The 27,133-nt window shown below is 43.4% G+C and overlaps 1 protein-coding gene across 1 annotated transcript; it reads left to right on the forward strand.

The window, feature by feature from the left end:
- Window positions 1–2,450: 2,450 nt before the first annotated feature.
- rab11fip5a (RAB11 family interacting protein 5a (class I)) lies at window positions 2,451–26,480 on the forward strand. The gene is made up of 6 exons (XM_076146693.1): window positions 2,451–3,473; window positions 16,370–16,881; window positions 17,407–17,980; window positions 19,207–21,600; window positions 22,910–23,066; window positions 23,672–26,480. Exons 1-6 carry the CDS (start codon window positions 3,091–3,093, stop codon window positions 23,927–23,929), a joined length of 4,278 nt encoding a protein of 1,425 aa, XP_076002808.1. The 5' UTR covers window positions 2,451–3,090; the 3' UTR covers window positions 23,930–26,480.
- Window positions 26,481–27,133: the final 653 nt, after the last annotated feature.

A 27,133-nucleotide genomic window follows, 5' to 3' on the forward strand; every position in this document is an offset into this window, starting at 1 on the left:
AAAATCTCAAGTGGTTCTGTCAAAACATCCACCAACAAATCACACACACAAAGAAAGCAGAGCCTCTAACCCGTCAGCCCAAATTGCACCATAAGTAATATTTCATATGATGTATGTGGGAGCAGCCTGAGGGTCAGTGAGGCAGGTTGGCGAAACAGAAACCATCCCTTCAAATCCACACAATGGAAATTCTGCAAACAAGTGATGCTGTCTTGATTTTTACAAAGTGCCTTTGAGCAACGCACTACATAACGCACCACTGCGTAGCCTGTGGCCGCTCAACTAAAGCTGCTTAATGTCATACAAGATCGCTTAGAGATATGGATGTGCGTCAAGTGTTTGATTGATAAGCACTCAGCTGAAGAGATGCTGGAGAGATTCTGTCTCAGTTTCGCAGTAATCCTTAATCTTGGCTGTTCAGGAAACACACCCACAGCTGCTATGACATCATCATGAAAAGGTGAAATCGGGACAGCTGTGGCAGATGTGGAACTATTTCAAAGCTACGATCATGATTATCTCAAATACTAACCAAACTGCCTGATTAGTCAGTCCTGGAAGCTACTTTTACAATGATGGTTGCCCCTGGAGCTTATGTATTATAATAATTTACGTCAAATCAATGCAGCTGGTGTAGAAGAAACACATATAAGGCGTGATGTTACTTTCACAACAATATCACAGCCCGGGCTCACTTCCTTCCATTTCAAAACGCATCAACCGATCCTTAGGTAATGTGTGCTGAGCTGTTGCTAGATATGCCTGCACACTCTCAACACTGGATAAATAAAGATAAATGACAGCCTCCCTCTCTCTCTCTCTCTCTCTCTCTCTCTCTCTGCTTCAGTGGCTGCAGGCTTAGAGATTGAAGAACTGAAAACAAAAATAACAACGTTCTGAAACATCCTTCTCATATTGTATTCACAGCTGGTGTAGTTCATCTGCAAGCTGTTTCACGGTTGATGGTGTAAAACCCAACCATAGTGCCCTTGAGCAACTGCTGTAAGAGTGCTGCTTTGTTTGTAGTCCTGGTAGACAATTCAAGTCAATGTAGGCCTTTAGCTTTAACTTCTGACTCAGCAAAACTGCATTGTAGGCAAACTAAATATTTATTGATGTACTCCGATTTGGGTTCATGCACTAGTATGTTGACATCCACTCTAGAAGAGATACTGATTCGGTTACCATGTATAAATGGACCCTGAAGGCATCTTAAGTCTGAATTCATTAACCCGTTGGACACATTGTCAATATATAGACCTGTCATATGAAGTAAACATGGCTTTCTTTCCTGCAGGTCAACCAGCGGGAAATTCTTCACGATTTATTGATTGTGAGTTGTGCACAGTTCAGCTCTACATCACCAACGCCAGCAGCAACATTAACCCGGCCCAATCCCCCTCCCCCCCATCAGTCACACTAAGGCAGCCATAACGTGGTCGTATGAGGTCTTTGTTGCAGCAGCAGGTCGCACAAGTTCATTTAGTGATGCAGGAGAGTCGATTGGGAACAAACAGTCATTCACTGTGACAGCTGACAAGAGACAAGCAGCCTCTTGATAGGGAAAGAGGAGGGGAAGGGGAGAAAACACAACAGCTAACGCTAAATCGTTTGCAGAAAACAAAAACAAAACAAAGGAATCTTTAAAAAAATGCTGAGATCTAGACTTTCAATATAACTAACACTTCAATTGTGTTTCCAAGATGTGACTTTCTGAATATCATGACTTTGGTGGTTGGATTTGGAAAGCTTATTGGGCAAAGCACCATTTTGCATTTGTTTAACCCGATCGCTAACGGTCTGCCCTGAGAATCGGCCTAGCCAAGCCATAGTGATACTCCACAAATTGCAACCCATTACTCTGTCTGGAACATTTGGCCCGATGACAGAGCCTCAGGGTGCGTCAGTGTACATTCATTTTTAGGACGGTTTGGTTGTGCCCTCGCAGAAAACATACTGTCCCTTATAAAATGGACAGCAGTACTCAAAACACCTTTACTGGACAAATAAAGCTATTGTGAGCCTACACCTTCGATTTCCTACTAAGTGGACTGGATCTTACAAAGCATTACTGGTCTGACCCAAAGAGTAGGTTACGGTTGGGGTTCTCACGTAGTTTCTATTGATGGCGTTCATAAATCATCCCCATTTCTCATCCAGCGTCATCAACAGCCATTCAGCAGAAAAGGGAAGCAGAGTGAAGCAATTTAAAAGGAAGGAGTGATGTTTTAATTGTGTTTTTTTGCCTATTTTACATATTTTTCTTTGAATTTTCAGAAAATGTATGCCAGATTGTCTGCTTGATGTACTATGCTGTAGTTTGGGAGAGCTGGACGCAAAATCTAATGCTTGTGCAGGGCTATAAGAAAGTGTTTCACCCATTTTTACATTATAAATATCCTTTAAAGTGCCTGTATGGTCGTGTTGTGATTTGTTTAGACCTGGATTCCAAAGCAAATTCAGCCTTTTAGGTGGTTTCCCATATTTTGGCTATAGTACAGAGGCCTTCATGACGATATCTGCATTGCTGGCAGTTACCGGGAGCAGCAGAGGAGCTTTACTCGGTGCATTCGGAGGGAGTTGTGGTTGATTTCGGGTTGTGGGCCGATCTCGGTTATTCCAGCCCCAACATTCCAGCAGAGGCGTGCGGTGTAATCCCTTCACATCGAGCACGTGTGTTGTGGGGCTGCTCGACTTCCTCGTCCTGCAGAAAGAGGAGAGAGAAGGCGTGACGTCGCAGGCTGCAGAGAGGCCCGGCAGGAGGAGAAGAGGGGCAGGGACGAGCCGTGCGGAGGAGCGGACGCTACTGCTGCTGCTGCTGCGGCAGAGCAGATCAAGATTAGAACCCGGCCACAAAACAACAACAACCGCTCACAACTTTTTTTTTCTAACCAGACACGACAGCCATAATGCGGCACCGCCACATACCAACCAGGGAGCTCATGTGACTGTGCATCCTGAGCAGGACACCGCCAACCACCACCAACACCGCCACCTCCTCCTCCTCCTCTACCCGGGTTGAGCCTCGCCTCGCCTCGGTGTTGCGCGGCAGGTCGGTCGGTCGGTCGTTCTCACCGTCTGGATGTGGAAATGTCCACGCTAAGCGCAGAGGAGGAGCAGAGATGGGTGCCGACGCATGTTCAGGTGACGGTGCTGCGGGGTAGAAGCTTACGGGGCAAGGGCAAGCATGGCACCAGCGACGTGTACACGATCATCCAGCTGGGGAAGGAGAAATACTCGACCTGCGTGGCGGAGAAGACCACCGCGCCGGAGTGGAAGGAGGAATGTTCCTTCGAGCTGCTGCCCGGCGTGTTGGAGGTTGGCGGCGGCGGGCGGAGTGGATACCCGGGCGGGAGCAACGAGCTGGTCCTCATCGTGATGCACCGGGCGCTGATCGGCCTGGATGTGTTTCTGGGACAGGCTGTGATCCAGCTAGACAAGATGTTTCGTGAGAGCAGATGCGTGAGAAACGAGTAGGTTTGCCTGTACATATGACTGTGACAACTCTGTGTGTGTGTGTGTGGTACCAGTGTTTAGCTATACAGTATATGTAGCATAGCGGATGCAGATGAGTGTGTTAGTAACCCAGACAGAGCTGCCAAGCTTTGTCTGCCTGTGTTACCCTGGTCATTGAACTCATCATGGTGCTTCCTTCCTCCGTGTGTTTTTTTTTTTGTCCCGTTCACTTTTCCTCTGAGATATAAACACAGCTGTCAAATCATTGGTGCTGCATCAGGGCTCTGCAGACACACCCTCACACACACGCACACGCACACACACACACACACACACACACACACACACACACACACACACTAAACCACTGAGACTCTGAGCACACTGCCCACTAAGCTGAAGCCTCCCCAAACCTAACCCCCCCCCCCCCCCCCCTCCCCAACCCAAGAGGGCTTCCTTGTTTGTTTGTCCTGCATTCTTACAAAATGTTGTTTCCCACAGTAGCTGAGGTGTGAAGCAGGGAGGATTTACTGCATGTCCCCATTCCAGAGATTATCTAACGGTTTCATAATTTGAAAGCTCCAAGGTATTTGAAGCAAAACATGCTGTTTTTACAACATCCCACTCACTGAAGGGATTTGGTTTTTGCATGTTTCAAGTTTACACATTTGCCAAATCTTAAAGGGAAAGTCCTGTGTTCAGTTAGGTAGTATGTTTAGTTTAGGGACATTTTGGAAATCCTGTGCACGTGGGAGTATACAAGGTATACTACAGGTAACTAGTATTGCATATAAGTACAAATAAGTGCATTGATGGACTTATTTTGTGACAATAGCTGTTCACCCATTTTATACACAGGGTTACCACCAACCTATTCATAAAGTTCTTATTTAGTTAGATAGTTATGTTCTACATTTCCCAGAATGCCTCTGGAAATGCCCCAGACATCAGGCCTGAACCTCAATTCAGCTGTAGGGTGTTTAGGGAGAAAGTGATACTGATAGAGGATTACTAAGAGAAGAGAACAAAAGACCCTAGTAAGAGACGTGACAGTTGTATCTTGTCTTCTTTTACATTGTATTTCTCCTTTACGATTGTTAAACACAAGGACCAACTAGTGTCAAAGGAGAATCTCTTAGTGACATTCACTGTGCTCTTGTCACATGGTAGAACTATCTTTTAATATCATTTAATGACAATTAATATCACCAGACAACCAAAAGGACCAGGCGCTGAAGAGCACGTCTAACCCTAGGGTTGGATTGTTCCCTCAAGAGTTCGACCCATTCTGATACGAATCCAAATCATTGCATTACATATATGTGAGTGTTGAATGACCACAGCTTGAACAAAAACAAACCTCTCTTCCAACTGCCGCCAAACTGTATTTTCCCCTCTGACCTGTGAATATGAGCTGAAAGGAGAACCAGTCACCTCCCAGCAGCCTTGTTGAGTGAGGGTGGCCACTTGAAGGTTAGAGTCGGCTTGCGATGGTGCTGTGTCAGCAGTTTGACGCCTTGGTACATTCAGTGTCTCCATGTGGTATTCAATGAATCTGGGTTGGCCAAAAGCGATGTTCCTTGATGATGTGCGTTGTGAGCGAGATGACCTTCTTCATTTTAGTATCTTGGATTGTCGAATGTCCAGCGGAGCATAAACAACAGTTTAGTAGTCGTACTAGCAATAAACACATTTCTAATATACATAGTCCATAGAAGAATGACCTTTGGTAGAAACGTAATGTTGGAAAGAAAACGTCTGGAGAGGAATCAACAGGGACCATTGAAATATGAAACCTCCAATCAATGAGCTTAAAGTGTGCAGTTTCAGCAGCTTCAATCAATTTCAGATTCTGGATCAATTTTGTATCAATTCTGCAGCCATTGCACAGTGCTTTGTTCCTTGTGTTCCTCTGAGGCATTCTGATGGACTCTTCTGACTGGCATTTGCTGTATAGTGCAGTATAGAATGGAGTTTGTGTAGAATATTGTCACCGAGGTTGACACCTATAGAAACGCAGCGAGTAAGACAAACCCATAGGTCCATAGGTTTATCTGTATAGTCCAATATCACATACTATGTCTGCAAGGGTTTACAGACAGACACACCCTTTGTAGAGGCAGTTCAAAGAGAGATTCACTCTTTTTGATTGGTCCTTTACTGATGTCATCAACATGTAACACACCTACAAAGTACTGAGCTAGTGAGCGAGATCAGCCAGCAGCTGCCATGTTGCGGCTGGCTAGTCGGAACAGAAGTACCTGAAACAGCCTGTTTTCACTCAGTGTGTACAGTGGTGCTGCAGGGGAATTGAAGTAGATGGATGTATTTGTTTGCATATTAAAGTCTCTCTTTTTTTTTTTAATTGAGCCTTAAATGAAAACAAGAACATGGAAATCTATATTGTATAGAGACTTCATTGCTAATAGAAATGGAAAGAGAAAGTTAGGGGGAATATCTATTAATAGAAATGGTGAATAAGTCCAATACTAGTTGTTGCCAGCTTGACTTGGTGGTACAGACGTACAGAAACTCAAAAGTCCTGAGGTTGGACTCTGAGTCCTACTGATGACACAGCAGTCATTTCACTTTTTGGCATCATCAAATTCCTGAAGATTGTAAAACTGTTTGCATTCCCAAACAATAATGGAAGATTGATTTTACGACATACAAACCCACACTCATTCTCTCATACTTTTACATATTTTCTCAATTGCAGAGCCTCAGACTGCCTGCACACTTTCTTTTATGAATGATATAAGCTTGTACTTTGGGCTGTTTCAAGCAACGTCCTTACACATCAAGCTCTGTGAGATAATAATGAGAGTAACATTGGGCTATTTTTTTAGCTTTGTTTCAGTTAACTTAAGTTTTGTGGTGCTAAACGTAAATGAGCAGAGGAGTGATTACAAGAAATCTGCATTACAAAAACACATAGGAATGAATTTAATAACCCCTCTAGGGAGATAGAGGTAAGGATTCATCTCAAAGCAGACAAAACAACAGCAAATGCTTAATGATGACGAGATTAATGATGATGAAGTAAACATTGTAAAATCATTCTTGATCTTTATGTTCTCAAAAAATTTCAGTTACTGGATTTTTCCGTGCCCACACAGTTAAAGTCATTAATGCAGAGGACGAAGACTGAGGTGTATGTGGGTCGATGCTCTGCCAAGAGTCTGTCGCTGTACAGCTTCTAATATTTATAAAGCCCTTTAGAGAGGGTGGAAGCTTCACAGACATATAGATCTCTGGGTCATATATTGTAGGAAATGGAGATAGTTCTGCTTTAAATGGCCTTTCCTCCAAAGCTCTGACTTGTTTTCTTCTGTTGTCAGGCTCCACATGGTGCACTTTTGCATTTTCGTACTTCATTCATGAACATAAAAAAAAAAAAAAAAGGATTTGATTTACATCTGGATGTGGTTACACGACAGAATTTTGCATGTTCGATTACGACAAAAGTGTGAAATGATGTCAGATTCCAGTAATTGCTATGATTTTAGATGGAAAGAGGAAATGAGGTTGCAGGTTTCTTGAGTGACTATGTCTCTTTCCTCAGCTTGCCAGAACAACAACAGGCACCTGTGTGTGTGTGTGTGTGTGTGTGTGTGTGTGTGTGTGTGTGTGTGTGTGTGTGTGTGTGTGTGTGTGTGTGTGTGTGTGTGTGTGTGTGTGTGTGTGTGTGTGTGTGTGTGTGTGTGTGTGTGTGTGTGTGTGTGTGTGTGTGTGTGTATTCGTATTCGTTTTATAGATCAGTACTAATCTCAACCCAGATATCCTGATGCTTGTCCTATGTAGACGAAGAGTTAAAGAGAACATGTTATTCGTTATTTTCCTTCATTAGTGTACTATAGTAGGAGAATGTGTTGATCATTGTCAAAGTTGCGAAACTTAACGTTGACACCTACACACATGCACCCAGTAAGACAAGGCACAGGTCCTGAACTGCTCGGAAAGACAGAAGGGAGACGGTATGTTTCATTCAGTGTACACGGTAGTGCTGTATAAGGATAAGTGGATTAATATGCACCAAAATATTGAAATTCCAAAATATATGCCCAATGATAATAAGAACATGGAAATCTGTATAGGTCGGATGCTACTTCAACATTAAAGCCTCTAAAGAACCACATTTTATTTTCCATTCAATGCAAATGACACAATATTTACTCTTTGTACTTTGTGTGTCACTGATGACATTCAATATTTATGATATATAAACTAGGTACTGAATTTACTCAGTGATATTAAAATATTTTGTTCAGTACCATAAAAGTAAAAGGACTTTCAATACTGTACTGTACAAATCAGACCATGGATGCAATCGAGACTGTGTTAAAGTCCCTGCGTGAGTGTGTGGTTGGAATATTTAAAACATGCCCTTACATGTCTGATCTCAGGCAGTGTTTCCTGTGGTAAATGAAGGCAGAGCAGCTTCCATCATATGGGCTGTGAAGGCGGCTGCCCTGGCCGTGTTGTATTTGCATGACCGATGTCGTGCGGGCTGCAGGATGGATGTATGTTGAGTAAGCTCCCTGTCAGGAGGAAGCCACCACACTTCCGTTACCCAAATAGTAGCAAGCACGCAAGCTAATGTTAGCAAAATATTCATTTTGCTGAATATTGAAGTAGCGATGCTGTGCAGCTTTTTCTTCATAATCAAGTTTCTTCCCAAGAGGATCATTTAAAATTTCAGCTCTTTTTTTTTTTTTTGCAGGACAGGGATTTTTCCACTTTATTATAGTGCAGTTGTGTCTTGCTGCCTCTTGCTTCAGGAAACTGAATCAGCTGATACTGTACTCTGATATTACTCATGCCCCCTCTGTTCTAACCTCCCTTGTCACTTTGACTACCTATACCTAACAAACCACAGTGTTGAAACTGACGAAATGATGTACAAGCCTCATCACAAATGCAGGCATATGCAAAATGGGGATCTTTTACATATAATTTGACCCTGTAATTCATGTATTTGTGTTGTCTTTAAGGCATTTTAGTATGTCTTGAAAAGTTCAATGGATCCTTGCTAAAGTTCTGTTTATCTTTAGGTTTCCGTAGCAGCTTCTGTAAAACATTTATTTACCGATGCCAGGTGCCTTAAAAGCTCAGTATGGGTCAAGCTTTACACTGATGTTTGAGGCCTGAGAGCTGAACCATCTGCTCACTGAGGGTGTGGGTGTGGGTGGGTGTGTGTGCGTGTGTGTGTGTGTGTGTGTGTGTGATTTTTCTTTTTTGCCTAGAGGGCACAGATGTGGTTCCTGCCTATAGAAAACATTTTCCACTGTCTAATGGACAGTGGAAGTTATGTATCAGTGCAAGCTGACATGTCGGCCTACATAATAACTCTCTAATCCTTCTGAAATGGCCCTCTACTGATTTGCGTGTAGGTTTATCAGTTATGTATGTATGTACAGCAGAGGCTTGCCTTATTTGAATGTTGTTGCCATCTGAAGACATAAAACCATAAAGGTATAATGTTATTTGCATCATAAATCTCTAGCTGCTGAATCAGGCCTCTTCATGGTGGAACAGAGAGGGGAAATGATGAGACGCATGGAAATTATTGCAACGTTTTGAGTGTAGCTTATTTTGACGTTATTTGCAGTACAGAAGAGCAGAAGAAAGGAGATTTGCTTGCAAATCTGGGTTACTGTGACACAGTCAACTGCTCCGTCTCTGGGTACTCAGAGAATGAATGAGCTGACATTGGATCAAGTTTATGAACCTTATATTTCCTTTTTAAAGTCAAGCATCCTTAAAATTAGTTAAGGAGCTTAACAATGGGTTAGGAGAATATACAAGGTATCTTTTCCATACATTTAAGTGCCTTTAACTGTGACATTGAGTACAGTTTATGATAAAAAGTTCGGGAGTCATTTAATGGACTGTAAATTTAACAAGACTTCAAAAATCCCTTAATTACTAGCAGCTCTGTGAATAAACCCTTAAATAAATAAATCCCTTTAGACGCCACAATTCTGATCTTTACCTTCGCAGATAGGGCATTTTTTTATGAATAGGCTAATTAATCTTGCTGTAATGGAAAATTATTGACTTTTGACTCTTTTGTAGTGAAACACAATCAGGCATCAGCGTGTTTGCTCACCATGGATGAGTGTTTCATTGCTGGATGGTTGAATGAATGGAGTGTTGCATTCGTTGCTTTTCCCCCCAGTATTTAAACATACAACTCTTAAATTTTCACATGGAATAATCAGATTTATCGTATTCCCTCTCTTGTGTCACGGTCTCGTCTGTCTGATGTAGGCCTGAGAATTTGGGGTTTGAACATACAGCACTATATTGTGTTAAAGTATTGTGTATAGCAGTGTGAGGTCGGAGCTCATCCCATCCAGATGTGGAATGCGGTTGGTGTCTCGTTGGCAGGGCAGCGTATGCAACAGGAATTCAGACCAAATTACCAACATTACCCATAATGCTTTTGGAGGGTTTCATTGGTCTAACTTAGTCAAAGAGCCATAATGAAAACGTGTCCACTTTGTAGGCACAATGAAACACCTCTACTTGGCTTTTAACACCACAGATCTTCCTCTTATACACTCCTCAGAATGGGAAGCTGTTACTATCCGTTACTGTTCCCGAAACTCCATTGATCCATTGATATCCCAAGCTTACATTTGCACGTTGGCAGCTCTCAATAACATTGTGGAAGGGTGGGGAAATTCATCCGGAAATCAGTTAGATATTAGTGAGTTCAAACCAATCAAATCTCTCTGGGGAGAATTTGTTCGTTCTTGGAAAAGAAAGTAATTCCGGATTTGCATCAAATGAAATTAGTATTTCCCTTTTTTGACTTGTAAATCTTCCAGCGATTTACTCTCAGTGGTACAGCTTATAATGTAGAGTTCCTTTCATGGTATTTGTAACATTTTGGTGCCACAATATACATTTTAAAGCTAATTAGATCATTTTCTTACTCTGCATCACAAACTCTGCATAATCATTAGTGACTTTTCTGGAGGCAGGAATTGCAACAAGTGTCTACATCTGAATGTTTGAGGTTTTGCCGAAATGTGCGATTTTCTCCAGATCTACATGAGTGTTGTGAGACAGAACTCAAGCTGAAATCATCATTTTCAAAATGTAGCCCTCCGTCCTGCGGCTCTATTTAAGGGTGCAGTAATGGATGATGGTGGCTCAGCGGTAAGAGTAACTTGAAGGTCAAGGATTCAATACTTGCAGTCGCCACCGTGTCAATCCCTGTTTAAGTGACTTTGTCTCTTTAAAAAAAATAATTCCATTGTGTCCCCTGACCGTTGAAACAATTCCCACGTACGCCCACAGCACCAGTTTTACATTAGTGTCTCCTCTGTGTGGCTCTGATACCACCCATGGTGCACAGAGGCCCGTGGAGACTGAGGACATGCTGAATGAAATGAGTTGACAGCCTACTTGTCTTGTAATTTCAGCCCTGTCCCGTCTTGCAGGGTGTTTCTACTCATTCTGAACGTATAGCAGCGTACGGATTCGTTTTTTTTCTCTCCCTTTCCCAGTTCTAAGTGGATGAGGTCAGGGGAAGATGAGGAGATGGTATCGTGCTGCGATGGGGCGGAGTGTTTGTGATTTCCTGTTTTGGGCGATGAGGAAGCCAGATATGCAGCTATGCTCTGCAGCTCAGGAATGAGATTGTTTTTGAAAATGAAGGCTGTGCAGACTACCTGTGGTAGATGGGATCACCTCTCTGCAAAATACAACCATGAAGCATCATGTAGCAGGGGACTGTGTTTGAGCTTATAATACCATAGAGGAAGAAGTGTTCACATCCTTTACTCAAATAATGCTTCAGTTCACTAAAGCTGTCAGAAGTCCAATACTAATTGCAGAGTTTGGCCCTGTGTTAAATAATGGACGCATTAACACATGTCTGCTATTAATCCATCCAAGATTCTCACTCAATAATCTTCAATCTCTAAATCTCTAATTTAGGAGAATTGATTATGAAAATTCTTCAATAAATGTAAATGCTGAGAGTTATTTTGATCGGGGAAACACCTCGTATGTCAGTTTCCAGGAATTTCTATATATAGATGGAAATAAGGTCGCAGGTTGTCTTCTTTCTACGGTTCTTGAGTGAATATGTCTCTTTCCTGTGTGTGTGTGTGTGTGTGTGTGTGTGTGTGTGTGTGTGTGTGTGTGTGTGTGTGTGTGTGTGTGTGTGTGTGTGTGTGTGTGTGTGTGTGTGTGTGTGTGTGTGTGTGTGTGTGTGTGTGTGTGTGTGTGTGTGTGTGTGTGTGTGAGAATTTAACACATACTCAAAAACCAGGCAATAACAAAAACCATTCTAGATCCCTTTAGGTCTTATTAGGCAAATTAACTTCAGTCATTAGATGAATCTCGCAGTGTAAAAACTACTTTACCATGTGACATGTAGTGAAGAAAACAAGCAGCTGAAAATAGAAATTCCCCTCGACAAGTACTTGCCACCACATTTATTGGGTGTTTTGTTTTCAACACAAAGGCTGTCACTCCCGTGCTTGTATGTAGCTTTGTGGGAATCGAACCCATCACCAAGATTCCACTCAGCTCTCTGAACTACACAGGCTTCATGTGGAATGGTGCTTCAGGCAAACTGTGTCCTCTTCAGTAACACACTGTTCTTTGCCTCTTTCATTGGGAGTGTGTGGGCTTACAAATGCACGCTGCTCTACTTTCGTCTGTGCTGCACTTTCTCTATTTAGGTCTCTGGTCCTTTTACTTGACGTACATATTTGTTTATGTCAGAAGTTATACTTGCGTGACATCACACACAAGTGCAGGTGCTCGGAAATATAGGCCTGTAACTTTAATGCGTCGTCTGCGGAAAGGAAAGTAAGTAACTGTATCACGAGAGTAGCTTCGCAAATCAGCAGAAGCCATGAATGGGTCGGTTCATAAGTCGCTGTGCATGATAGCAGTCAACAAATTCATCTATTGTGTAACTGAAAACAAACACCAAATCACCGGTGGTTCCTCCTCTCCCAAATAAGATCCTAATCAGTGAAGTGGGTGATGGGCGATGGTAGCTGGAGTTTTGCACTCGCACAGCTTCCTGGTGGTGTGTTTGGAATGTGAACCCCACCTTGGCCACAGGGAGTTGGCTGATACTATTGTTAGAGCATCAGTGTGAAACCTGAGTCTGTATTGAACAGGCATTGGAGGTGATACTCACGAGCAGCCTGAGACGCACTAGCATAAGCCAACACCAAAATCCTTGTTGTTTTTGAAAACCAGGGGAATGAGAAACAGGCCAGGGTTCAAAGGTCAGGGATGTGTGTGTTTACATGCTGCCAGGTGATTCTGTAACAGGATATTATGCTCGTGACTAAGATTTTTTGAACAATCTGAGTACCACAGTCGAGGTTTATTATTCAGTCAGTGGTTACAAAGAATAAATGCTTCAGGTAATTTCTTTTCGTAAAATCAAATTATATAAAAGCTGAGGATAGATTTTTATTCAGTATGTGAATTTGAACCTTTTTTTTTTTTTTTTTGCAGTTTTACTTTTTATTGAATTTTGCTTTATTATTGCTTGCCTGGCAAAGTAGTGCAAAAAAAGAATATTCTAAAGAAAAAAAGGATTTAACACAATCATAAACATAGATTTATTTTATAAAATTAAGTGGAATTGTTTTGACTTGAATAAAAGTCCATACTTTATTACTGTTGACACTGAATGAGTCCGCAAACAGACGTGTTTCTTTCTGAATAGTAAATGATGAGTCTTTAGAGTGCAGCCTTCTCAGTGGGACATAAAAGCCACGTTGAGAGGAAAGTAGACTTGCTTCAGCCTCCAGTGGCCTAAATGAAAACGTATTGTTACAAGTGTCATCATGCATCCAGTATCTAGGTCAAAGTGCTGTTATAGCATATAGAACAACAGCCCTAAAGCACCACAGCCTTTTGCTTTACATGGGAAACTCACTGCTCTCTTTTCACGTCATATATCCTGTATCTTCTGACAAACGTGATTGATATGTGGATAAATTATTCAAACAGAAGCCAGCTCTCATCTTAAGTCATGGGGTTGATTTCCATGGTTTTCTATTTGTATGTGCAGAGGCGATTGTTGTTCCCGCGGAGTTATAAAAAGCCTCAGCATTCCTCTGGGCTCCACCTGCTGTTTGTGTGCTTTCCTCCATTGCGTAGTGAAGGGAGGCTGCTAGCTGATTGTTTTATCTGGCATTCTTTTAATGGTTGTTTTCAGGGTTGAATGGCTGGTTGGTGGCAGGGTGGCACTTGCATAACAGCACGTGTGGTTATACTTGTTCCACAGCTTACGATTACATGAAGAGCAGGAAAACTCTCCTGTCACTTGATAGACCAGAGTAGATCATCGGTGTGCGGGTGTGAGGAATCTTTGTGTCTGGCCACAATTACATAAAATATTTCGTCTTTTCGGGAAAATCTTTCTTTGTATGTTTATTCAACTTCAGTGCCGTCAAATAGATTCTTCTGCCATGACACAGTTTAGGAGGTCATCCTGCTTTTAAGGGAGCCTATATATTTCCTCATTCTTATAATGTAACATAGTAGGGAGTTGCGATGTTATGAATTTAATCAACTATGATATTTTACATTACTTTTAAAACATTAAAGGGCTGACAGGTTTGGTATTTGATTAGTTTGATTAGAAAGATTCCTTTTCTTCATGCATTTATTTATTTACTAAAGGAAGTGGGAGCTGCAATTTTAAGTTAGAAGTTTGGGATTTGCTGTACAGCTTGTTATATTTTAAGGAAAATAAAAGGATTTTGTGTTTAATATCAGGAAGAGTAAAATCTTTGCCCAAGCTATGAATCTGCAGTAATCCTCCGCCTGCTGTATTGATGCTCTATCGAACAAGAATATAGCTGAAGAATTTAGCAGGTGCATGTGGCACCGCTGGACACAAAGGGAGGCTGTGCTCCGTGCGAAGCTAAAGCTGCAATTTGGGTCAACATGTTGCACTTCAAACTTTATAGTGGTTAAATAAACAATAGAGGAGGGCATTGTGGTGGAGGTGCGAGGTGCAGCACAGGAAGTGAGAACAAGCAGGCCTCGCTCTGGAGCCCCCCCTTTCTCTCTCCTCTGCGACACCAAAGCGTCTTCCTCTCCGATCTGATCATTTTCTGTTGGCAGCACCAAGTGTCAGAAACACATTTTAATAGGGGGCTTTTTCTCACTCATATCAGTTTTTCTAACCAATGACAGCAGATCAGACCAGACTTTCCCATGAGTCAACTTGTTCGCCACGCTGCTACCCGTTGGTACACACACACACACACACACACACACACACGCAGCATTTCTAGGAACTGCTCAGTTCAGTGAAGGAATTTACAGTTTGAGTGGTTTTGTTATTCGGTCACATCCTGTCGCCCTTTAATTAGGGCAGGCACTGTTAAATCAGAGATGAATTTAGCTTTATTGTTCTCGCCTACTGGGTTGATGAGAAAAACAATAGGCCTCCCCACATGCTATTGTGGGATGTCTCACCACGCACACATGCACGCACACACACACACACACACACACACACACACACACACACACACACACACACACACACACACACCTTCCCTGAGTGAGGACAGATTAGCTCCTTTCACAGTAACAATGGGGTCACTCTCATTGTTTCATGATCCCACTTTCATGTCTCTTGGCACGCACTGCTGAAAAACTAATTGACTCAGTAAAGTGTTATGTGGTGCAGATTTGTCACACGGATACAGAGATATGTCAGTATAACCAGATCCAGTATGTTCTCCAGCTTCATGTCACATTAAAGAATATCTTAGCGCAAATGCTAGAAATGAGCTGTTTGATTTGAATTCAGTTGAATGGAAGATTTTAGGGTGGCGTCTAAAATACAATAATGCCTTTTAAATGGAAGAAATTCTTTTGCAATATATGTTGGAAACAATGTGAAGTACTAAAGGAAAGTGTTCACACCAGAAATGAGCATAAATGTGTGCAATGGTGAAACACATTGCAGACATTTTTCAAGTGTTTTGTAAACAGGAAACCTCTTCTTTGCTTCAGCACCCTGAGCTCTGTGCTGGAAATAGATGATGAAATACGTTGAGTACTTGGTTGTGGCTACAGAAGTTATTTCAAAAGCTCAAATAAACCAAACTGTCTTTTAAAATACGACACAGAACTTATCGTGAAAGAAGTTTTCTCACGAGGTGCAGGCTTCTTACAGAGTCGGATGATTCCTTGTCTAATGGATACTCAATTTTTAGGTCCCAGTTGAATATTTTATGAATGACTGTGCATTTGTCAGGCTCACTTATGTCCTCTTTTGTTTTTGAAAGCCAGAATGAGTCCAAACATCTGCTGGTCATGAACATCGCCACACAAATAATCCTACAGAGCAAACAAGTAGACGTATATCAATTCAAAAGATGCACTAATTAAAAGATTGATTTTGAAGTTCATGAATAATGGAGTTGTTTTTTTTAACCCACTCCTATGTGTCAATAGGGGGAGATGATTAATGTCGATTTTGGGACTATAAATTGTACGAATAAAGTGATATAATGTGACAATTTGGGTTGCAGAGGACAGAATTGTGCTGCGAATTACTTGAAACCTTGTTGAAATGTACAGTTTGTTGACATGACTCTGATGAAAGTAGCATGTTACTGTCCTGTAAGTGTTTAGGAGGTTTGTCTAAAGGCTCCTATAGACTGCAAGCTTGCCGTTTTGCAGATTAAATGTAGTAACAGTGACATAATCTGAAACGGTGCTTGTAGTTTGCAGTATGAGACACATTCAGCCGCAGCTAATTTAGGACCAAAGTCTCAAAATGTGACTGCTACTACGACTTACAGGTGACCCTGTGTCTGCCAGCATGGTTTCTTCTTGTCTCCTTTTTTTTGTCAAGTATATTATCCTGGCTGATGTGAATGGATCTGTCTTCCAGGTGGTACAGACTCAACTCCAAGACGGGGAAGAAGGAGAAGGAGCGAGGTGACATCCAGGTCACCGTGCAGTTCACCCGGAACAACCTGACGGCCAGCATGTACGACCTCGTGATGAAGGACAAGAGCGCCTCCACCTTCGGCAAGCTAAAGGAGCGCATGAAGGGGAAGAGGAGGTCCAGCGAGGAGGACTCCTCTTCGGCCGTCCTACCGAGCGGTCATGGGTCCCTGCAGCGCATGCGCCAACGGTTGCCGAGCGACGGAGGCGGGGAGGAGGATTACGAGGATGACGAGGGGGGCGAGGTCCGGCGGAGCAAGATGAGGAACTTCTTCTTGAGGGGGAAGCTGAGGAAGTCGTCGGACACTCGCTCCAGCACGTCGTTGGGCTCGGAGAGCAGCGAGTCGTCGTCGCGGGGGGGCAGCCTCAGCCCCACGGCCGGCATCAGTGTGGTGGTCTCTGATCTGTCCAACTCACCCAGTAACAGCAGCAACCTGACAGCTGATAACAGCCCTGGTGAGAGTGACTCCACCTTGGATTTAAGCCTCTAAAAGTTCAGAACATTACAAAGATTTTCTCCTTTTAGACTCCTGATTGTTGTATCAGATAAGTAAATGTGAATTTCACAATGGTCCCACCTTTTCGTCACAGTGGTCACCATCTATTAGAGATGAATGGGAACAAATCCACAATCTCAAACAACAAACTTATAATAGAGGTTTTAGATGTGGCATGTCTTCAGGTTTTTAGAGACTCTGTAATATTGTTTTGCATGACATTGTCTCATTAATCGTGTTAATTTATAGAAGCTGAGTGGAGTTTCGTGTCCACTATAAAGAAAAGGATGGATGATGGTAAAACTGAAATGTGCTAGCGAGTGATTATACAAAATGGAGCACTGGTGAATCCCTTAAAAGGTTTTATTGCCCAGTTCTGCAACATGGAAATGGAATTTAGTAAAAACATTGATTGTCTGCATCCATTCTTTCTTCCTCTTTCCTCTACCTCCTTTGTTTTTCCTCTCTCGCTACGTTTTCTCAGAGCACACAGCAAACACGTCGCCCAAGCTGTCCCCCCTAAGATGTGAGTTTGGTGAGGAAGGCGGTGAAATCACCATCGCAGTGCCTCCATTTCCGGTGTGCGTTAACGGAAGCCATGCTTACAGCGTCCAGCCTGTGGACCACAGCTCAGGGAAACCTGCGGGTTCATTAGGCCTGGGATTGCTGCCCAAGTCCTTGCCTCTCTCCATGTCCCTGCAGAACCTCTGCCCGCGGGCCCCAACAGACCTCTCCAAAAGCCCCGTTGGAGACGGACGCCGCTGGTCCTTCGACAAGCCCGGGGAGGAGGAGAAGGCTGCCATAGCGGCGGCCCTGGAGCAGAGGGGACCCATGACGGGCGAAGACGAGGAGCAGTTGGAACCAGCTGCTGTCCCTCAGGTCTCCACCTCGGAGCGCCAGGGGAAAAAGCAGAGGAAGAACTTGCTCTCTCATGGGAATAGCGAGTCTGCGGGGAAAGGGCAGAGCCAGTCCAGGGATGAGTCTGAACAGGCCCCGGCTCCCTCTGAGGAGAAACACAAAAGCTGGTTCAGATCAAAGGAGTCCCACAGCAAACCCAGGTGAGATGAGACAACAGTTACACACACAGATCACATAGAAGGATCACCACACTCTGACACACTAAACAGAGGATTCATGTTCATTTCATTTCAATCAGTGTCTCGTCACTTCCCGTTAACAAATCAAAGGGTCGACTCAATCACTTATAAGTCAAATAAGTTAAACATCTGAATTCCGGAAAGTTCCACTCGCTCTCTGTGTCGCAGTGTGGCTGCTGGAAGACATGTCCCACTCTGGACGCGATGTCCTCCGCTGCCTCATATGAAGATATCTCAAAGCCGCTACCTCTTTGTAATGTTGCGCACTAATAATGTCAATTTCATGGGAAACAGGATAACGCAAGCTGGAACGTCACGCCTGCTCTTGCATGTTTTATGCGTGTGTCGGCGTATGAAGATGTGGGTTTGGTGGACACATGCTGAGAGCTATTTTAGATTAAAAGCTCCAGGTGTCCATCAACAATTATCAGCAATTTCTATCAGTTATTATCAAGGGCAGAAGAAGTATTTTCATATTTCTATACAGTGAGCAGAGATGAATATTGGACTCTTAAGCACCTTCTAAGGGACGTGAGGTCAGCTATTCTGGACAATAGTACACTGTATACCTTTGTGCCAGCTCTGTAACTATACATTTCCATAGCTTACACACACACACACACAAACACACACACACACACCCTCGTGCTTCGTCATCCTTGGGAAAAATGCCAAGTTGGCACCGGTAGCATTATGCAATCACTACATCCAGCTGCATCATCTTTCTTACAAAACATTACATCACAGGCCTGTCAAAACATGGAAAAGATGCAGAGATGCACAGTTTGGATGCACTTTGGTGTCGGTACTGGAGGGGGTACACACCCACACACACACACACACATGGTTTATTTAGGAGGGCAGGCCTGTACTGGGGCTTATGAGGCTCTAGATTGTTTATAAAAAGTTATTAATATGTAAGAACTTAATTTTTACAATGAAAGCCAGAAGTAAGATAACATTATTAATAGAAAACCATACTAGGGAGTGAAGTTTTTATTATTGTATTTTACAATATAACAAAATATATTAAACAAAAGCTTAGAAATATAAAAATCTTTCAACTCTTTCCTCCTGATGGATGTGTTGGTCTCTTAGTTAAAGCAGTGGTAAGACAGAAAACGCAGACTCTAAGCTGTGTAAACAACTCAAACTAACCTCGAGGACTCTTTGCCTTCCTTTCACAGCCTGGTGGTGTCACCTAAGATAGAACCCAGCACTGAGTCCCCACCCCTCTCACCTAGTCACCAACCCGCGGGTCCACTCGCTCCCCCTGTAGATCAGGACTCTTTGCTTCCTCCCCTGCATCACACTAACCCTTTCTGCACCTCACAGATCACGCCGCCTCCCATATCCCCTTCCAACCCTTTCTTCCCGCACCTCCAGCACAACCCTTTCTGTGGAGACGCGTTCACAGAGCCCAGTCTAAAACCTCCGCCGCCTCCTCTGCCCTATCTTTCCACTTCCAGGCCCCCCATAGCTCAACTCTTTCCTGAGCCTGGTAACACTAATCCCGCCTTGCCCCGTGACAGCCCGACCACAGAAGACCCCATCAGGGACACAGAAGCAATGAGCACAATGGCCGAAGTTGAGCCACACCCCCTTCCTCCTAATCCTATGGAAGGGAAGACCCCTCCAAAGAGGAAGTCACCTAACCCCTTTATGTCTACCGGAGCGGCAGGACTGGATGCAGAGTGGGACGAATCATTTGAAGCCTTTGCGGCTGGCAGGCTGCAGTCCCCCGAGGATCCGACCTCGGACTGCAAAACACAGCACAACACACCCGATGCTTATCCACTGGAACACTGCAATGATATAGGAACGTTATTAATCACAGCCGACGCTGATCAAAGCACGAATGTGAATGAGGCACTACATCCTTCACCTTTAGACGTCACTGTAAATAACACAGAATCCTTATTAACCAGTCAAACGCATCAACTGGAGACATTTGTAGGATTCCTTGACACAATCATTGAACAAACCGTCTTGGAGAATCACCAAGAAATGTCGAATAATCCTGCTACAAATCAAAACGCATGTACTGAAATGAAGCCAACTAACAGCACCGCTAATACAACTGTTTTACACACTAATACGCATCAAACCTCCTGTCACAGCTCATCCGTTTGTGAAAGACTAAATCTCAACAGCAGCCCCTCAAATCCCGGCTCCTCGGGTGTGGGCAGTTTAGCAGAGGAGGATTTCCTCTCCTGTCTCTCTTCTTCTTATTCCGCCTGCGAGAAATTCTCCGCATCCTCGTCAGACGATGCCGAAGCACAGAACTTTGAAAGCAGCGTGCTTGGCCTCCGCGAGCCAGTCGGGATTAAAAGTGTACAGTCTGAAGATGGCAACGCTGACAGGTCAAGTGATTGGTCCTTAGCGTGTGTTACCCACCAAATTGTTACGGAGCACCAGGATGTTATAGATTCAAATGGTTTAGAGAGGTCACTTGTACTGCAACCATCAATTCCTACACAGCAGCCCACGATAAACACGGGGGAGGAAGGAACCGAGCATGCAAATACTCAGACACCAAGACTTTCCAATGACGTCCATCCTGACGTACAACCAAATATGTCCTCACTATCAGACCTGCAAGAAGAGTCTGCGGTCTTAACCTCAGACAATGGAAATGAAGACAAAGGCATGTGTGAGTTAAACAGATCTATGATGTATTTTCCAGAGGAGTTGAAAAATCCCTTTCCAGACGACGCCACATTCCCATCGTTTCATATCATGACCTCCTCTCCTGGTGACAGGCCTAGCTTGTCGGACTCGCCCTTTGATAACGCACACAGCATGGTCGGGCAGGATGAGAGCCGATGTTCTCCGCTTGCCGATTTCCTCAACGCCACGTCCGGCCATAGCTTTGATGATACGTTGCTGCACACACAGGTGTCCAATCGGAGCACCGGCAGCCTATATGTGAGCACAAACTCCCAGCATTACCAAACCTGCCTGACCCGCCCATCCTCCAAATGCTCCAGCGCCTCGGTGACGCTACACTCTGCTGACTCGACTCTGTGTGGGGAAGAGATTCGGTCTGGTGCTGATTTGAACCTAGAAGAATCCATTTGTGGGTCTGAGGACAGGACGGCAACTCTGGAGCCACATTTCATGATCGGGGATGACTTTGGTTTGCAAATACTTCCCACAGCACCAGTCGATGCTTTCATGAGCTCTAATCCAGAACCCCTCTGTGAGAACGCCCCCGTTAGCCCAGACCACTCAGTGTGTGCTCCACTACAACGCTCACAGTCCGAGGGCTCATTCAGGACCTTTGATGACGTCCTGATGCCCTCCTTTGGGAGCGATCCTGGTGTAATGGAACCCTCCTCAGCCCTACCCTGCCTCCACTTTCCCCCTGTGACATCCTTTGCTCCTTCTTTCCCTGCTGAAAGTAGCTCTCCCATAGCAGCTTGCTCCTTCCCTAGCCTTGCTGATGCCTCGGCGAGGCCGCCACCCGGCTCTGCACAAGGCACTGTGGCAGCTCTCGCCCGTGAAAAGCCAATGACTGATGCATTGCGTGCAGTTTTGCTGCAGGAGACACAGCAGCAGGCAGCCAATCGGCAGAACAGGTGAGGTTGCACGTGATTGGTGAAAAGGTGGAGGAAGCACATTTCCCACTTCAAGAAGCTTATATCCTGTGTTGTCGTCTCTTCAGCTTCCCCCTGTCACTCCGCTTCCTCTGCTTTCTTCTGAGCCAATGGCTCTCAAGGGTTTTCTTCTTTGTGGTGTGACCTCTCTGTTTATCAGTCTGCTGAGACACACACACACACACACACGCACACACACATCCTCTTTCGCATTGGTGTTAACAGGACTCCACTGCAGGTGTTTTGTGTGTGTGTGTCCTGGCTCTGTGGTCATGGGAGAGAAATCGAATCTCATCCCAATTAGCAGTTATTATTTTGTCCTACAACAGACATATCCACCCCCACAACACATACACATACACACACACACACACACACACACACACACACACACACACACACACACACACACACACACACACACACACACACACACACACACACACACACACACACACACACATACGCCCACTCCTGCACCCCCATCCACTAGCACTTCACACAACCACACAGAGGCAAAAAGGTGTCTGTTTGTCACTGATAGCATTTCCTTTTCACCTCGGGGCAATAACACACTTAACACAACTCAACATGTTTAATTGCATGAACTCGTACAATTAACTCTTTCACTTTTATCTTCATTTAATTTTCACCAGCATTTTAATGAGCAGTCTTGCACCTGTCTAACCTCCTTCTCTCCCGGTGACTCAAAACAAAAGGTTGTGCGATTTGACGGCGGAGCTCTTAAAAAGCCACGTTCAGGTGTCATCATGGAGGTCCATTTGCATATTTGTGATACTCAAATGATGCAAATTATGGAACATCATGGCTGGAAAAGAGAGATGCCTGACAATGATTTAGTCAAATTCATTCAGTAACAGTGAATTATTTGGCAGATTTCCTCCTAAATTTCAGTCACAGGGACCCCTAAATGAAAATGAGGACACGGAAACCCGAACAATATATACCCTATATTAATAATATAACATTATTATTTGTTGCACACCAATGAAGTAATACATTTTTATTTCTGATCAGATCTCAGGCTAACACCCTTTTTCATTTTGACTGTTCATAGCAGGGAACGCACATGTGAGTGAGCCAGTGAGATGTGAGACACCCAGTGCGCTCCCCACTATGACATAATCAAGGACTTCATCACTAAATCATTCACAAAATCCGCCTCCTCTTCATCAAACGAATTTTCCATGTAGTCGGACCTCCAGTATGGCAGCCGAATGCTGTGTTCTTCCATCGCCCGGTGTAATAATGTAGGCGTGTCCCTCTGCAGCCCCCACCCAGTGAAGCCCCTGACCACTGCCACGCTGGCTGAGGAGAAGCGGACTGAGGGCCGGTCAGTGCTGGCCACCGGCCTGGAGAAGCTCAAGTCCACCATCCACCCCGGGAGGACCAGCCAGCTCACGGACCAGGAGGCGGACAGGAAAAAGGTAGGAGACTCGCAAGACCACGTGGAACGATGAAACGCCTAACCCTATTTATCTGTGTTTTATGGTCAGCAAGCCTTCAATATTTAATGGCTTAATGGCCTAACACCTGCCCTCCAACTTGTTTTAAGGCTCGTCCTTAAAAGTTGAAACACTTTGAAACTTGTATGCTTTTATTTTAACTACCTGCATGCTATTCTTATATTGTGCTGACTGGTTTCGCCTTGTGTATTTAACTTAATGTCTCTGTTCAGAAAGCTGTTATCCAATGAAGGGGGGCTGTATTCATGCGTTGATTTATTAGGTCAAGTTATATTTACTGACCACTTCAACCAAATACCTGATGAATGAAATACAATATGGTTGCATGATATTTACTGACAACTCAGCGGCACACAGAGGACTCTCAGACTGGGCTGTCCAATCTGGTACAGCCTAGATGTATTCAGTCTACAAATATGGACTGAAACCAGAAATGCGTCACAGTAACTACAGTTCTTAGCACTGCATATACATGGTCATATGAATTTAAAAAGTAGGAACTCGCATATGATTCCTGTTCTTAATGTCTGCCGTGGCTTTCGCTCCTCTTTTGCGTCTCTGTCCAGTGTTTGACTGAGGGAGCGGGCACGTACTACCACCTGAACCACAGCGAGCTGGTGGCCCTGCTGGTGCAGAGGGAGGCGGACCTGGCGCGGCACAAGGCGGAGCACCAGCGGCAGGGAGTTCTGCTGGCCAAGCGGGAGGTGGAGCTGAAGAGGCTGAAGCCGCAGATCAGAGATCTGGAGGACTACATAGACACGCTGCTGGTGCGCATCATGGAACAGAAGCCCACTCTCCTGCAAGTGCGCTCCAAGTTCAAGTGACGACGGAGGAAAATGGGTTTGCAGGACAGTTTGCATCTGTTCACTCTAACCTCCACAGCAGCTCTTTAGTCTTTTCACTGCTATGCTGTCCTTTTTGATACAAATATTTAGGCACTGAGAGATGTTGAGGCGATGTTTTCCAGCCAGCATGCTTAACTGTACTGAAACATGCCCTCGACAAAGGGCTTGGTTCATGCAGTTTTGAATGTAGCGGGTCCTCAGGTCTGTTTTCAGGTCACAGCCAGTCAGTTGTAGGCTCACAGAGTGGTGAGGCCAGTGAGTCCAACCCAAATGCTTCCGTTTTGGGATCCTGATTGTAGAAAGAAAAGAGCCCTCCCCTTCAGCTCACCTGTCACTTCATAACCTTATAACAAAAGGTAGGAATTGTAGGGTATCAATTCATAATACCATATATCCACTTTGAGAAAAAAGGTGATATAATTCCTTATAAAGTTCAAAATATGGATGATCACTGTTCCAAAAAATATTACAGCTTTCAGAAAACTGGTGGTATTTGTATGTTTTAGCCCATTAACTACTATTAAACATTATAGCTGACTATTCCCAAAGCATAACACAGACCTTTAGTGATTGATTTCTTGCCTTCCAAGCACAAATTGATTCAAAAATTGCAAAATGACACTTGTTTTAGAAAGATGATCTATCCCACAGCGAATGATTCATTGCCTTTATTTCCAAAGTTGTGTTTTTGTGGCACGGTATTGCCGTTGTGGGTAAGGGACAGGTTTGAAATCTCATTTCGCTGGTGCATTCAAGGACACTCCGGCTGGCAGGAACCTTGCATTCACGAGACAATTGAATGTGGCCATTTTAAAAAGATCCTGTAAGGCAGCCAACAGTTTTGGATTACAAATATTTGTGTGTGTGTGTGTGTGTGTGTGTGTGTGTGTGTGTGTGTGTGTGTGTGTGTGTGTGTGTGTGTGTGTGTGTGTGTGTGTGTGTGTGTGTGTGTGTGTGTGTGTGTGTGTGTGTGTGTGTGTGTGTGTGTGTGTGTGTGTGTGTGTGTGTGTGTACTCCCGACTTTATTGCTCAATTAGAATGAGGGACACAAATATTTATGCAAATGCCTAAATCTACTAAAACATGCAAAGCCACCAGTGTGATCCTTCTTTCATATTTTATATATCGATTTGCATCACTTTTCCCCACAAAAGGTGTGTACAGTATCTGGCTTTAGGTTGACACCCTACAAACTCAAACCAAATGACAGGTGTGAAGGTTCGGCTCTGTCACGTGCACATCCCTGGGAACTGATTGTAGCTCACAAATGTTCAAAAGTGTTCTTAGCCAGCAAGTATGTGGTTTCTTTCTTTCAGTGAGTATCTTTCGCTTGTTCATGTTTCCCCCAGTTTGTCCTTCTGTTATGGGCATGCATTGAAATTACCCATAATGCGCAGCCACGTAAGCTAACTTCCTGTATGGTTCACGGTGTAATCAGGTTGAAGACGGCATCACTCGCTCTCCAGTCAGTATTTAGATCATCCATCACAGCTTCTCTGAGCTCATGCGTCTGTCTTCCCATGTGTGCTTTATCGACACGATTCCACCTTTAGGAAAATGCCTACAACATGCTGGTACTTGACTCCCCTCCCCCCCCCAGTGTCTGTGTGTCACATCGGCTTCTGCTCAAGCACGCATATCGCTGCTGCTTTCAGGTGTGTTACAAAGGGATACTGTATATAATGCATTTACAGCATATATATGCCGTATGGAAATGCCAAATGCTGCCTTATTTTTCGTTTGTTTTGATCATGTTCATTATGTCAATCTAGCACTTCCTTTTACATGTCAGGACTTGGGGCAGGTTTTGAAAAAGTAAAGCCATCTGTTCAATGAGCGTTTTGTTTGGAGTGATGCTTTGTTTTCATATTGTTTAGATCATTGCACAAAGATCAATTGTATGCATTCAAATAGAAAATGAGCAGTTCAGTAATTCCTGTGAAATGCCAAAAAAAAAGAAAGAAGCCAAGCCTTGAAACTTTAATCTCCGGAGCAGATTGATTCACCATGAAGTATTCTGATATGAGACCACTTCTAACAGCGTTTGTGGATGTTCTTGCACTACTTAATCATCAGAACTCTGCTGTACCTGTCTGTTGATATTGGTATAGTTAGATCTAGTTCACACCGTACTGCACTTTCTAATCGCTCTCTGTGATTTAAGCACTTGGCCTACTTTCACATCACACTGATGATTACCCAGTGAGCTTTGAAGTATACAAAACATCAAAAACCATCTTGTCATCTCAGTTCTGCAGTGCAATTGCAAAGTCAAGTGCATAGTTGACTGTAGAGACATATTAAATGTGACGCGGCACTTATAAAGCAAGAGTATCATCCTCTCCATGTCTTCCATTTTTTTTATTTAAGTTGAAACTGACTTAAACTGTATTTTGTCCTCGAATGTGTAAGCAATGGAATGTGCTTAAGGTAGTATATAAGATCGGAAAGTTTACAATTCGTGATGCAATTCTGTTTCACAAATTTTGTATATTTAATAAAGAATATTTTGTGTTTCTTGCTCACTGTATGTTTAGTGTAAATCTTTCTTTGGTGTGTGTGTGTGTGCACAACTGTCTAGTCATTGGACACATAGTACAGATATTATTCATTTATGTAATATTACTTGTGAAAATGTATGAATGAATTTAACATGAAATGGCTTACTATGTCAGTACATTTTTACTTATTCTTAAAAGAGTATAAGGAATCCTGAAATTTGGGTTCTTTGTTTCAGTGCAGACAGCCATTGGTTGACAAGTGCTGCCATTATGCCCAAGTAGAAATATTTAACATTTCTTTTGAAACTGCTCCAATATAAATAATATTTTGATTAGAGAAGTATTAATCACTTAGAAAGTGACATTTGAAAATTATTAAAAATATTGGGTTTGGCCACAACTAATTGCCAACTTAAGTATAAGAATTACTAAGATTTTAATATGTGGACATTTTGAAGTCTAAGAATAAGCCATGTAATTATAATAATGATGATAATAATAATAATAATAATACCTCTTCTAATAAACTATTCTTCCAGTGTTATAGCTTCACCAGATGGATGCACATGATATTAACACCTGTTCAAATTCATACGATTTAACAAAACTCCTACCTATATGAAGCTTATTATGTTAATTGTTTTCATAACATTGCATTGAAATCCTATCATTTAATATACAG

This window comes from Genypterus blacodes, unplaced genomic scaffold (genome assembly GCF_046128005.1).
Source record: "Genypterus blacodes isolate CSIRO-AG114 ecotype Tasmania unplaced genomic scaffold, CSIRO-AGI_Gbla_v1 ptg000033l_1, whole genome shotgun sequence".
Taxonomy (NCBI): domain Eukaryota; kingdom Metazoa; phylum Chordata; class Actinopteri; order Ophidiiformes; family Ophidiidae; genus Genypterus; species Genypterus blacodes.